This window comes from Ranitomeya variabilis, chromosome 1 (assembly GCF_051348905.1).
Source record: "Ranitomeya variabilis isolate aRanVar5 chromosome 1, aRanVar5.hap1, whole genome shotgun sequence".
Classification (NCBI taxonomy): Eukaryota; Metazoa; Chordata; class Amphibia; order Anura; family Dendrobatidae; genus Ranitomeya; species Ranitomeya variabilis.
In genome coordinates this window covers 502,572,468-502,585,166 of record NC_135232.1, presented here as the reverse complement: position 1 = coordinate 502,585,166, position 12,699 = coordinate 502,572,468, and the positions used below count along the sequence as shown (strand labels likewise).

Genomic DNA, 12,699 nt, shown 5'->3' with positions numbered 1-12,699 from the left:
TGTGCAAAAGTATGTGCGCCCCCGGCCCCGTGTGCAAAAGTAAGTGCGCCCCGGCCCCGTGTGCAAAAGTAAGCGCGCCCCCGGCCCCGTGTGCAAAAGTAAGCGCGCCCCCGGCCCCGTGTGCAAAAGTAAGTGCGCCCCCGGCCCCGTGTGCAAAAGTAAGTGCGCCCCCGGCCCCGTGTGCAAAAGAAAGTGCGCCCCCCGGCCCCGTGTGCAAAAGTAAGTGCGCCCCCGGCCCCGTGTGCAAAAGTAAGTGCGCCCCCGGCCCCGTGTGCAAAAGTAAGTGCGCCCCTGGCCCCGTGTGCAAAAGTAAGTGCGCCCCCGGCCCCGTGTGCAAAAGTAAGTGCGCCCCCGGCCCCGTGTGCAAAAGTAAGTGCGTCCCCGGCCCCGTGTGCAAAAGTAAGTGCGCCCCGGTCCCAGGTGTGCAAAAGTAAGTGCGCCCCGGTCCCGGGTGTGGAAAAGTAAGTGCGCCCCGGTCCCGGGTGTGGAAAAGTAAGTGCGCCCCCGGCCCCGTGTGCAAAAGTAAGTGCGCCCCGGTCCCGGGTGTGGAAAATTAAGTGTCCCCCCATTCCCGTGTGTGAAAAGTGCTGCTGTAAAGCTGGCAGCGCTGTTCAAGCACCATGTATTTCCTTCAGGAAATGCCCATCTAGTTTATTCTGTTCCCCATTGCATAATATTGATTTCATACATACAAGTTTCTTACAACCTATGTTCACAAGTTACTTATCTACATGCCTATATATGCCTTTTTGATGTGGATTGTAGAAATATTGATTTACTTCCCCGTCTTGAATCACATAGTACCATTGCACTTCTTCTTGAGTATGTAAGTTATCAGCCAACTATGTATGTTAATTTGACCAGCACCATAGAATAGGAAAAGCTTCCTTTCTGCCTCAGAGAGGAGCTGAATGGAGCAATACGTTCCCTGTAGTAGACTGTAACATCCTACATCTGCATATGTGCATTTATATAAAGAAGCAGATGTAAAATGAGGGTGTTCTCTGTCATCACAATAATGTACGGTCAGCGGTAAGTCAAGGGTTGTGCAGAGTCAGCTCCCTACTGTAAAACTTTACCAGTGTCAGCAGCTGAGCCAAATGTCTGTGTCCTCCCCTCCCCTTATGACGTGACCTACCTGATCTCCATTTAGTGGAAGACAGCAGTGAAGAACAGACAAATAGAAAGCTGGAAGGGATATAAACATAATGTGTGTGATAATTCAATGTACAACCTTGTAAAACAGAGCTATGCGGAAATTTGGTTGTAAATTTTACTACCTGCTAGGGATTGGTTTCCTCGAATTTGAGTATAACAAGCTGGCTATTTTAAGAGTGGATTTTTGCATAGATAAATAGATAGGAGATAGATAGATAGAAAGATAGATAGAAGGATAGATAGATAGATAGATAGATAGAAAATAGATAGAAGGCTAGATAGATAGATAGATAGATAGATAGATAGATAGATAGATAGATAGATAGATAGAGGGTCACAATCCTGAGCCGAAACCGCGCCATTTTGGGCAATTAAATAGCCTCATTTTTTCACCCTAAACTGGTGTGCTGCCTTAGTTTTTTTTGTCTATAGATAGATAGATAGATGTAAGGATAGATAGATAGATAGATAGATAGATAGATAGATAGATAGATAGACAATAATGCATAAACATCAACACATCCATAAAATCTTGATGAGAAACTAATGATTTATTCAATGCCAATATTTCAGCTCTGAGAACAAGCTTTTCTCGGCTTTAAATAGAGGTATCACTCACCAGAATTCGTATACATACTTATCATAAAACTATATATAATAATCCCACAAATCCTAATATCAAATGGTGCAATCAGAATGCAACTTGCAGTAAGCTAATGTGCATTAGGAGGTAGCTCTCTCCAGGAAGAGGACTACTAACTAACACCCAAATCTGGTCTACTGTGACATTCAACAAATGTCTAATGACATCATTTAGGCTACATTCACATTAGCGTTGTGTGACGCAGCGTTGGGCGCCGCTGCGTCGCCGCATGCGTCATGCACCCCTATATTTAACATGGGGGCGCATGGACATGCGTTGCATTTGCGTTTTGTGACGCATGCGTCGCTGCGGCGCACGCGTCAGGGCGCACAGGACGCAGCAAGTTGCATTTTTTGTGCGTCCAAAATCAAGCAAAAAAAGGATGCATGCGTCACAAAACGCTGCGTTGTGCATGCGTTCACATTTGCGTTGTGCGTTGCGTCGCCGACGCTGCGGCGCACAACGCAAATGTGAACGTAGCCTTACTGTGTCAGGTCCGGTGCCACTCACATCATGGTTACATGTGGGTCAACACGTGTGCCAGAAGGAAAAGAGGGCATCCATATCCATACATGATGGATACATCTCCCCATCAGTCCTAACTTCCTCAATCACATGCAACCACATTACAAGGGGACATCCCATTGTAAAGTCCACTGACCCAAGCACAAAATAAACATACACAAAGTGTCAACAGTTGATGTAAAAAATGAATTTTTGGAAAATATCCACCCATCCTCAGAAAGATGTAATGAGAAATATCAGAAGTAGGCAACATATGTATTTGCTATCTTGTCCAGGTGTTCTATATTTCCCTTTGATCAAATCTGTCTTACATGAAGAACCAAAAGGATTTGCACAATTCTACATCCACAGATCTGTAGTTAGATGTGTACAAGTGTACCTATAAGAATTGATGCTATTTTGAAGAAAAATAAGTCACGGCAAATTTTGATTCAGATTTCTCCTGTGTTCATTCACTTTGCATTTGGTTAATTGATCATATAAACCATTATGATTTATATCTATGGCATCATTCTTACTTTGCAAGCATTTTTACAACACCTGCCTAAACATTTTGCATAGCACTGTATATAACAAAGAGAACAAGTAGATTAAGCGGAAGACTTCAGCGCTAGGGATAAGCTAACTCGTGGAAGTTAGGGTTCTGAAACCCAGCCTGAACTTTATTACAAAGTTCGGTTTGGGAACCAGAACCCTAACCCCATTGAAAACAATTGGTTACCTGAAGTTTTGACCTGGAAAATTCACTCTGTCAGCAACAGACTTCCCCTGGTACTCTCAACATTGCATTGGACATCTTGGAGAAACCTGTGTTCTATAATTAGCACCGGACATTAACTGTTCAGTACTAACCTCGAACTTTGAAGTTCTGGTTCGCTCATCCCTATTCATGGCAAATTGTTTATTTCACGCTAAGCCATTAATTTTAAAATCAGTTGTGAGACCATATAGTTATAATGTATGGAGTTTTTAAATTCACTGAAACTCTCCTTGTTCTATATTTATACTTTACTGTCTCCCCATCTGGATGGCGGTATATGACCTATGATAGGGAGCCGGATCTGCCACTCCTTGTGATTGTGTTCCACAAAGTATTTGGATACAGGAAGATCCAACCTCTTTTTCCTTATGGTGTAATGGTGATGATTAGCATTGGTATTAAAGTCCTATTTCATCTCACCGATATATCATAAGATAGGGGGAACTGTGGAAGGTAAACACCAAAATCAGTATAGTAGATTAGATCATATCTGATATCCAAACTTGCTGCGACACAGGATGTCAAAAGTTATCCCCTCACAGCTTGCCACGGAAGGCATCCCTTTCTAGCCTATCCTGTAATCTAAAACTGTGTGTCCACTTTAGAGTTCTCTATATCAGACCCAGAGCCAGACTGGTTATCTGGCAATTCTGGCAAATGCCAGAAGGGCTAGTCTGGCTTTGTGGGCAACCTTGTCTGCTACGTTGTTAACAGAATTGGTGTTCTCAAGACACCCATACTGTTAAGAGTTATCATGGAGCACAAAGTTGCTGACTTTCCCCTTATACTTACCCCAGCAGGCCATGGGAATCATTAGAAATATAGATCATGTAAGAAATCTTGCTTTCCTCCATCCAGGGTAATATTAGTAATATATTCCATCTGGTTCTTGAGGATGGGGACAACATGGGCCTCTATGATTTCAAATGCCAGGGCCAGGCCACTAGCTTGCCCTAAATATTACATGACCTGTAGTATGCGAAAAACATGGGATCCACTTAGTAGCAGTTGGTAACAACGGTGTAACATTGCACAATGTTCACATAAAACATTTGCCACTTAATGGTTCTGTTCTTGATATGCATAAAATAAGGTAATTCCATTCTGGTAAGTTGTACTCATGGTAGAGAATTGTAGTAAAGTAACGCTTACAGTATCTTCAACTCTTGTTCTTGTGCATCAGTCTCTTGAGATAACCCTTTACTTCACATTTCTATGACATCGCTGTCAGTGTTCTGCGCATGCATAGTATTACTCGCTATCCTCTTGAGACTGAGGAATTGACTACAATGGCAAGGATTTAGGCGTGTTATGATGATGATGATGGCTGTGCTCAAACCTCCACAGATTATTCGTATATTCCTATCCGTAGGTTTAATTCTGATATATGTTTTACTTTCACATATTCTGGCATCAAATTTCTAGACATCTTGGTGACCTGTCAGAACACACAACTGATTATACTTTATGTTAAACCTATGGATAGGAAGAACCTGTTGAGATTTGAGAGCAGTCCTCCTTTTACCATATCCTCACGTTATAGTCATTTCTTCTAGTCAAGAGGATAGTGAATGATATTACACAGGGTGGAGAGGTTTATTATACTTCATTACTCTATCACAACTAGCCAGACTAGATGATAAATAGATAGACAGATCAATACTTTAAGGGAAACCTATGAAATTACCTAATATTGACGATGATTACTATTATTATTTAAGTTATAATTATAGAAAAACACAACCCGAAAAGCAAAAAGAAAATTAAATTCTGTGTTAATGACTTTATGGTCTATATGGCAAATAATGTTTTCAGCAATGAGTTGGATTTTACAAGTGCTTTGCAAATGAAATAAAGGAACAAAAAACCTGGTCACTGAAAAATCTCTTCTGCTAAAGAAATACTGTGTAGTGTGAACTATGCCTAGAGACAACCAATTCTAAGAACAATTTAGAAGACGTGTTATGGAAAAGGCTATAATCCCTTGCTAAGGTCTGGTTGTACATAAATCCAGTTTTAGACAAATTATCTACAAATACACAACAGTTCAGGATCCAGGAGTGGGTGTCCTGTTAAGATCTCTCCAGGAGCACAACAAACAGTCGTGAAAGATAAGCAAAAGAACGCAAGGGTAATAGCAAAAGACCTTTTGAAGAATCATAATATAATAATATAGAGATAAATAGAAAGTCAAACAGTTCATAATATAAAAATACTGTACTTCATTTTTAAAAATAATTAAAAACATATATCAAAACATTGCCTTGGCTTTTTCATCTGATCCCTGCAGCTATTTGTTTTCCTCCTATATTTATATGTGTGATTGACTTTTTATTTTTTAGATACGGAGGGGTGTGATCACAATTGGCACAAATTCCAGGGTTCTTGTTATCGTTATTTTCCGCAACGACTGCCATGGGAAGAGGCTGAAAGGGACTGTCGAAGAAGATCTGGGCATCTGACAAGCATCCATTCTCAAGAGGAGCAGGCATTTATTAACAGTAAGTATAGAATATTTACATGTGCAAGTATCTGGGGTGGATATAGACAGCAAGAAAAGTATATTGGCCCTTTGAGTTACAAGAGCTCTTTACAGATCCACTAGATTTATATAATGCTGTAAGGAAATTTTTAGCTCAGCCCTTAGATGCAATCAAATAGATAGTGGGAAGTTGAATTTAAAAGGGTTGTCTCTGATATGAAAAAATGGACAAAAAGTAAAATCTGGAAATCTGATAATATAAAAAATAACCAATACTCTCTTGCTCAATCTTTACTTCTGCAGCCCTCACACTTTATTAGACCTTGCTGGTCCCCATCTTCATTTTGTTTTCACTCCTTTCCGGGATGATGTGTCATATGTGACCACTGCCATCTTTGATTCCTATCAAGGGTGATGTAGAGCATGAGACGTCTAAGCCAGTGACTGACTGCAGCGGTCTTGTGAATGTTCGTGACAGAAGTATAGAAAGATTGATGTGGGCTACTGCAGTGTTAAAATTATGGACAACTCCTTATACTTGGACAATGTGCAGCTTCAAAGGTTGCACACATGGCAAATGCATGTAATGGAGCATCACTGATGCAGGTAATAAATTGCTACATGTGATCAGTTTTCATCACATTTAACAATAACACCTTTTATAGATTTCACAACCTACAGGTGCTTCTCACAAAATTAGAATATCATCAAAAAGTTCATTTATTTCAGTTCTTCAGTACAAAAAGTGAAACTCATATATTATATAGAAATTGAATTCTCAAGCAGGACTTGGCACCTGTCCACACTGCCAAAAGGACCTGGTTTAAAAACAACAGTATCACTGATCTTCAATGGCCAGCAAACTCGCCTGACCTTAACCCCATAGAGAATCTATGGAGCATTGTCAAGAGGAAGATGAGAGACCCCAGACCCAACAATGCAGACGAGCTGAAAGCTGCAATCAAAGCAACCTGGGCTTCCATAACACCTCAGCAGTGCCACAGGCTGATTGCCTCCATGCCACGCCACATTGATGCAGTATTTGTTGCAAAAGGAGCCCCGACCAAGTATTGAGTGCATTTACTGAACATACATTTCAGTAGGCCATCATTTCGGATTTTAAAATCATTTTTCAAGCTGGTGTTATAAAGTATTCTAATTTACTGAGATATTGATGTTTGGGTTTTCATTGGCTATAAGTAGTGATGAGCGAGTGTACTCGTTGCTCGGGTTTTCCCGAGCACGCTCGGGTGACCTCCGTTTATTTATGACTGCTCGAAGACTTAGTTTTCATCCCGGCAGCTGAATGATTTACAGCTACTAGCCAGCTTCATTACATGTGGGGATTCCCTAGCAACCAGGCAACCCCCACATGTACTTAGGCTGGCTACTAGCTGTAAATCATTCAGCTGCCGTGATGAAAACTAAATCTCCGAGCAGTCATAATTACTCGGAGGTCACCCGAGCGTGCTCTGGAAAACCCGAGCAACGAGTACACTCGCTCATCACTAGCTGTAAGCCATAATCATCAACATTAACAGAAATAAACACTTGAAATAAATCACTCTGTTTGTAATGACTATATATAATATATGAGTTTCACTTTTTACAATGAAGAATTGAAATAAACTTTTGGATGATATTCTAATTTTGTGAGAAGCACCTGTATCTCCACATAACACCTACTTAATTGCTGAAGATACAGTAACTCTGGAGACCTATAGCATATTTTGTCTGAAAAGTAAATTAGTGAGTTTTATCTGGTTCAATGGTGTAGTCTATTGTCCCAAATATTTCATTTCATAAGTCAGTTAAGTAAAACGTTAATTGGCTTGCATTTTGCTTTTATATAGGTTTTGGTCGTGAGAATACCTGGATTGGTCTCAATGACAGGACGGTAGAACAGGATTTCCAATGGACAGATAATACAGCACTGGTGAGTGAGCTAGACCAAGTACATGGCCTGATGGTACATCAGTTTATGAAAAACTTCCATGTTTGCATGACATTACACTGTCTTAAAAAAAAAATCATAACTTTGTTCTGTGTTCAGCATGACTGATGATTTTTTGTAAACTCAGTCCAGTTCTATTAAGCCAGCTTGGATGTTCTGAGCTTGTGCAAAAGCTATGTAAGTAGGTTGTATAGAGAGTGGTGATGTTTTCACATGTCACTCTTAACAGAATCTACAATATATTCTGTAGGATAATGTGATGAATCCATCTGCATGACTAGATTATTATGCATATTGGTGTCTAGTTTCAAATGTAACTACTGCGCATCACTTTTTTCAAAGCAACATACACACTCTGATATTAATGCCTGTTACAGCAATTTGAGAGTTGGCGGGATCAACAGCCTGATAATTTTTTTGCTGGAGGTGAAGACTGTGTGGTAATGGTTTCTCATGAGGAGGGCAAGTGGAATGATGTCCCGTGTAACTACAACCTGCCCTATATCTGCAAGAAAGGGACTGGTAAGAATGTCCTCATCTGATAATATTTCTTAATATGAACTTTACTCATATATTTGTAGCATTACATTTTCAAATATAGACTAATACGCAATCCTCAACATTGAAATGGTAATACCAAGAAGGGAAAGTCGTGGAGTTATAGAAATTAAAGGATAAATAAACATGATAATTATATGTAACTGGTGAAAAAAAAGGAAATATTGTCAAAACATCACAATGTATTCAGTATCCAGTATGAACAGTAGAAATACACACTTTTACGCTCAATTAGGTTGTAGTTGTTGTCTAAGGAATGTTCTGCCATACTGAATATACTTGGGCACGCAAATCATTAAGACCTACTGCTGGCAGGTCACTTTGCCAACCAATCACATCCCAGATGTGCTCGATGAGAGACAAGTCTGGAGACTCTGCAAAAGCCATTGAAGTGTGTTTAGACCATGCAGGATGCTCATAGTAGCATCAGCAACACTATTCCTTGCATTATCACATTGAAAAATGTATCCTGCGACATCTTGTAGAAATGGCCATACCACTGGTTCCATGACTTAAATCAATGTGGCTTTAATTGCATCCAGGACAAATGCACAAGTCATAGCTGATGAACATAGACCTTCCTTCCAGCCTACATTGCCATCATAACCTGCACCATGATAAGCCTTGGTGGGGTAAGGTCAGTGGAACTCGTGAAGCTGGATGTCTTGCTCAAAGCCCAATGTCATGCGGATGCCTATTGATGGATTGTGTAGTCACTGTTTGACACCTTGGGCTTGGTATGTGATGTCCATTTTTGCTTGCAGTTCAGAATGGATGAGTCATGGACCAAGTGGTACAGCCATTTCTACAAAGTGTTCCAGGAGCCATTTTTCAACACAACAATGTCAGGCCACATGTTGTTCATGTTACTGTAAGCAGCTTATGTGGTCTAAATATCCTACCACGTTCTACAGCACATCTGGGACATTATTGGTCCATCATTGCAAAGTCAGCTGCCAGCAGCAGATCTTTATGACTTGTGTACCCAAGTGTATATGGCGTGGCATAACATTTCTCAGAAAACCATTAACCCCTTCATGACCAGGATATTTTCCGTTTGTTTTCGTTTTTTCCTCGCCTTCTTTCAAGAACCGTAACTTTTTTATTTTTACATTCATATAGCAGCACGAGGGTTTGTTTTTTGTGTCAGGGACCTGACAAATGATGTAATTGAATGCCATATGCCGTGCAGGGGTTACTAACCTCATTGATAGCATATCAAGGTGTGTAAGTGTGTGTATTTCTGAATGTGGCGCTCATACTCAATAATGAATTAATTGAGATGTTCTGAAAATTTTGTTTCCATTTTATTATTATTGGCATGTCTTTGATTCTGTGATTTCCATAAATTCATGACTTTTTCTTTTGGGTGTTGCATATTGCGGAGTGCAGTTTAAATGAAAAATGAATTAGATGTTTTGTTCAGTAGTTGAGTTCACGATTTCCTTTCTACAGTTCTCTGCAGCACACCTCCTGCAGTGAGAAATGCCCATGTCATTGGCAAAAAGAAGGAGAAATACAGTATCCATTCCACCGTGCGGTACCAGTGCCAAGATGGCTTCATACAGCGACACGTACCAACTATTCGATGTCACAAGAATGGAAGATGGGACAAGCCTAAAATTCTTTGTGTTAAACGTACGTATGCCTTTATATATTTTGTTTCTTTATAGGATAGCTATCATCAAAAATAATAAAAACATTTTAGCTCAGTTCATACCATTTTTATGAATGTTACAACTCTTTTTTTAACTACTAGTCATAAATAATTTTCTATTTTTATAAGATTTCATTTATACAAAATACAGTATCATTGATGTCAACATTATGACTTGCCCACAGTACACCTCAAGGTTGTGATGACTTCCATAACCAATAGTCTCATATCTCTGTTCTCTTTAGTTACTGGCTGCACTTGCACTGTTCCTTTCCGTAGAAATGAATTGGGCAAATAGAAACATTGTGCACCACCTGTGTAGAGAAGAGCCATCTCATAATGTACGGCTGGATTTAGGGAGACATATTTACGTAAAAAGCCGTCTGACAGAAAGTGTGATTGTAGTTACATGGACGAAATATTCATAGTGTAGACCTGTGAAAAATATCTGTTTTTCTTAATTCTTTCACAAGACAATTATGGTATCAAGCAGTACCAATGAACAGCCATCTAAATAACGGCAGTTTGCACTATAGGATCACATTACTTCTGTACTGATTCCTATCACTAGGGTCAACCAACAACAGTCTATTATTCTAAATCTTAAATCATATAAAATAAATTGTCTGTATTAATAATGTGTGCATTAACTCTTTTTTTTACCAAACAGCCCGAAGACATCACAGGACACGAAGGCATCATCACCAGCACAGACACCATCTGCACAACCAGCATCATAACCACCACCACCATAATAATAATAACCACCACCACCACCATCATCATCACCACCACCAGCACAAATCCCACCGTGAAAGGAGAAAACAGGAGCAGCACCTACACCGGAGCGCTAAGGACACATACTATTAAGGAGCATCCACTTATGGTCCTCTGCATTCCATCTTCTACTGAGAAACCCACCTTGTTTGGAGCAATCAACATGATACAGGAGAAGACTTATCAATTCCAGAGCAAATTAGTATTAGATATTAACAAGAACATTCCTAGTAATTCCCTGCTGCAAACAGTGCCAGACTAAATATCGATTTCATTACTTTTTTAAGTAAATCTGGTGTTTAGAATTGTGCAAGTCTAACTGGGCACCATTGTTTAATAAGCCAAATGACAGTATGAAAATAGGTACAAAATTCAGAACATCAATCAACACCATGCAGTTTATTGTGTTATTTGTCATATATCCATCTCGTTATATAAGAGCAGGCATAACAACACCATGAACTCTAGGTCTTGGCTATCGGATCCATCTTATAGCCTCCTTCTTTGAAAACACTACCTTAAGAAGAAGATGAAGCTTATCTGATTGTTGAAGAATGGTCTTTCAATGGAGAAGTTCACATGTGACTTGCCCTCATGCAAGTGAAGTAGAAAACTTAAAAATCCATTAAAGGGACAAGTCTATATGTTAAAATGATGGAAGACATTGATACTTAGATGTGTTTAACAGGAAAAAGCACACCAATAATTCAGTAACTGAAATGTCATAATATATTTTGATCATCTTACTGCTGTGGAACCATATTCCTGAAGGATTCCTTAATTGTGTTCTCTCTAACAGTCTAGGACTTTTATTATGGCATGGTTTTGGTGTTTTGAAAGTGTTATATGACCCATTTTCTAAAAGTTACCATAGAAAAACATGCACAACAAGAAGGAATTAGCAGTATCTATTACCTGCTTAACATTCATTAACTCTCATTAAATTGACAGCATAAGAAACATTTACATCTTATACCATAGTTCCTATGGAGCCAACCACAATTTTGAAGTGAACTGTGTTCTTCTATCGTGTTGCTTCAAGGCAATGTAAGGATAGATGAAAATTACGTGCATCATTTAGAGCTCACATTAATTCTGTTAAGCCAAATAAATGGACCATTAAGGTGCTTCTTGTTCCTTCTTGTTCTAGGTGCATTAAGTCAATAAATGGAAAAAAAGGACTGTGCTCTCCAATATAGAGCAGTGGTCTTCTTTTCCCAGCTCCAGTGCTGGGGATCAATTTTTTATGCCCTGCTCTACAAGCATCATTGTGTAATAGACAAATTTTAGGTTTCTGAAGGACTAGGGAACGGGTCGGTGAAGGGAAAGTTATGGGCGGGAAAAGGGTGGGGGTTCCGTCTTTTGTATTATTACTGTTTGCTTACAAATGAAATGTAGTGCCGTTTTGTGGTAGAAATATTATCTTCTAGTTCTTGCTGGGTATCTTGCTCAACCTTTGTTATTGAAAAATATGGTTATGAGTGAGTACATTTATGCATTTATATATCTTTTGTGTACATGATGAAAAAGTCATAGGATGGGCTCATGGACACTGTTACTTTTTCCTGCATTTTCCCTACCTGTTTGGCTATTACAAAAAAAAGGATACACAATGGACCATTTGTAATGGTCTTTTATTATAGAAGAATAATACAGCCTATGCTGCCAAATTACAGGGAAGAGAATATTGGAGGAAAAATAGTAGTGTGCAAGTACCCTAGCGTCCATCTGTCATGTTTTCCAGCTATGATTGTGTTGCTTTGAATGTGGTCATTGATAGATATAAGTAAGGCAATCATAATCTGATTGGCTTTTGTGATCTTTTTAGACTACAAAAGAATATAACATTGAGAAGTTAAAAGAGCCATGCATTTGATTATTATATCACATTCTTTATAGAATCTACATTGCAGAAAATGATCATGTGACTTCCCAGAATTCTTTTTGATTAAAAGATAAATCAAACGTCTTTATACAATATATTTGTCATCGTTTGTGTATAATGTTGCAGATTTCTACTTTCAGCAGAATCATCAGCATTCAGACATTGTCTTTGAATGAACTGTCTTAGGTAACGTGCACACATTAAGTATTTGGTGAGTTTTTTACCTCAGTATGTGTAAGCCAAGATCAGGAGTGGAACAATCAGAGGAAAATTATCACAGAAACACCTCACCACTTCTGT

At 39.3% G+C, this 12,699-nt stretch overlaps 1 protein-coding gene across 3 annotated transcripts in view; it reads left to right on the top strand.

Annotated features, from left to right (window-relative positions):
• Window positions 1-12,490, top strand: part of NCAN (neurocan) — a 381,019-nt gene extending 368,529 nt beyond the window's left edge. For all 3 annotated transcript variants that reach the window (XM_077252478.1, XM_077252484.1, XM_077252470.1), the window contains 5 exons: window positions 5,429-5,587; window positions 7,422-7,504; window positions 7,900-8,044; window positions 9,536-9,718; window positions 10,408-12,490. In XM_077252478.1, coding sequence (XP_077108593.1) covers window positions 5,429-5,587; window positions 7,422-7,504; window positions 7,900-8,044; window positions 9,536-9,718; window positions 10,408-10,607 — 770 coding nt within the window. In that variant the 3' untranslated portion in view covers window positions 10,608-12,490. The remainder of the gene's footprint in view (window positions 1-5,428; window positions 5,588-7,421; window positions 7,505-7,899; window positions 8,045-9,535; window positions 9,719-10,407) is intronic.
• The last annotated feature ends 209 nt before the right edge of the window (window positions 12,491-12,699 follow it).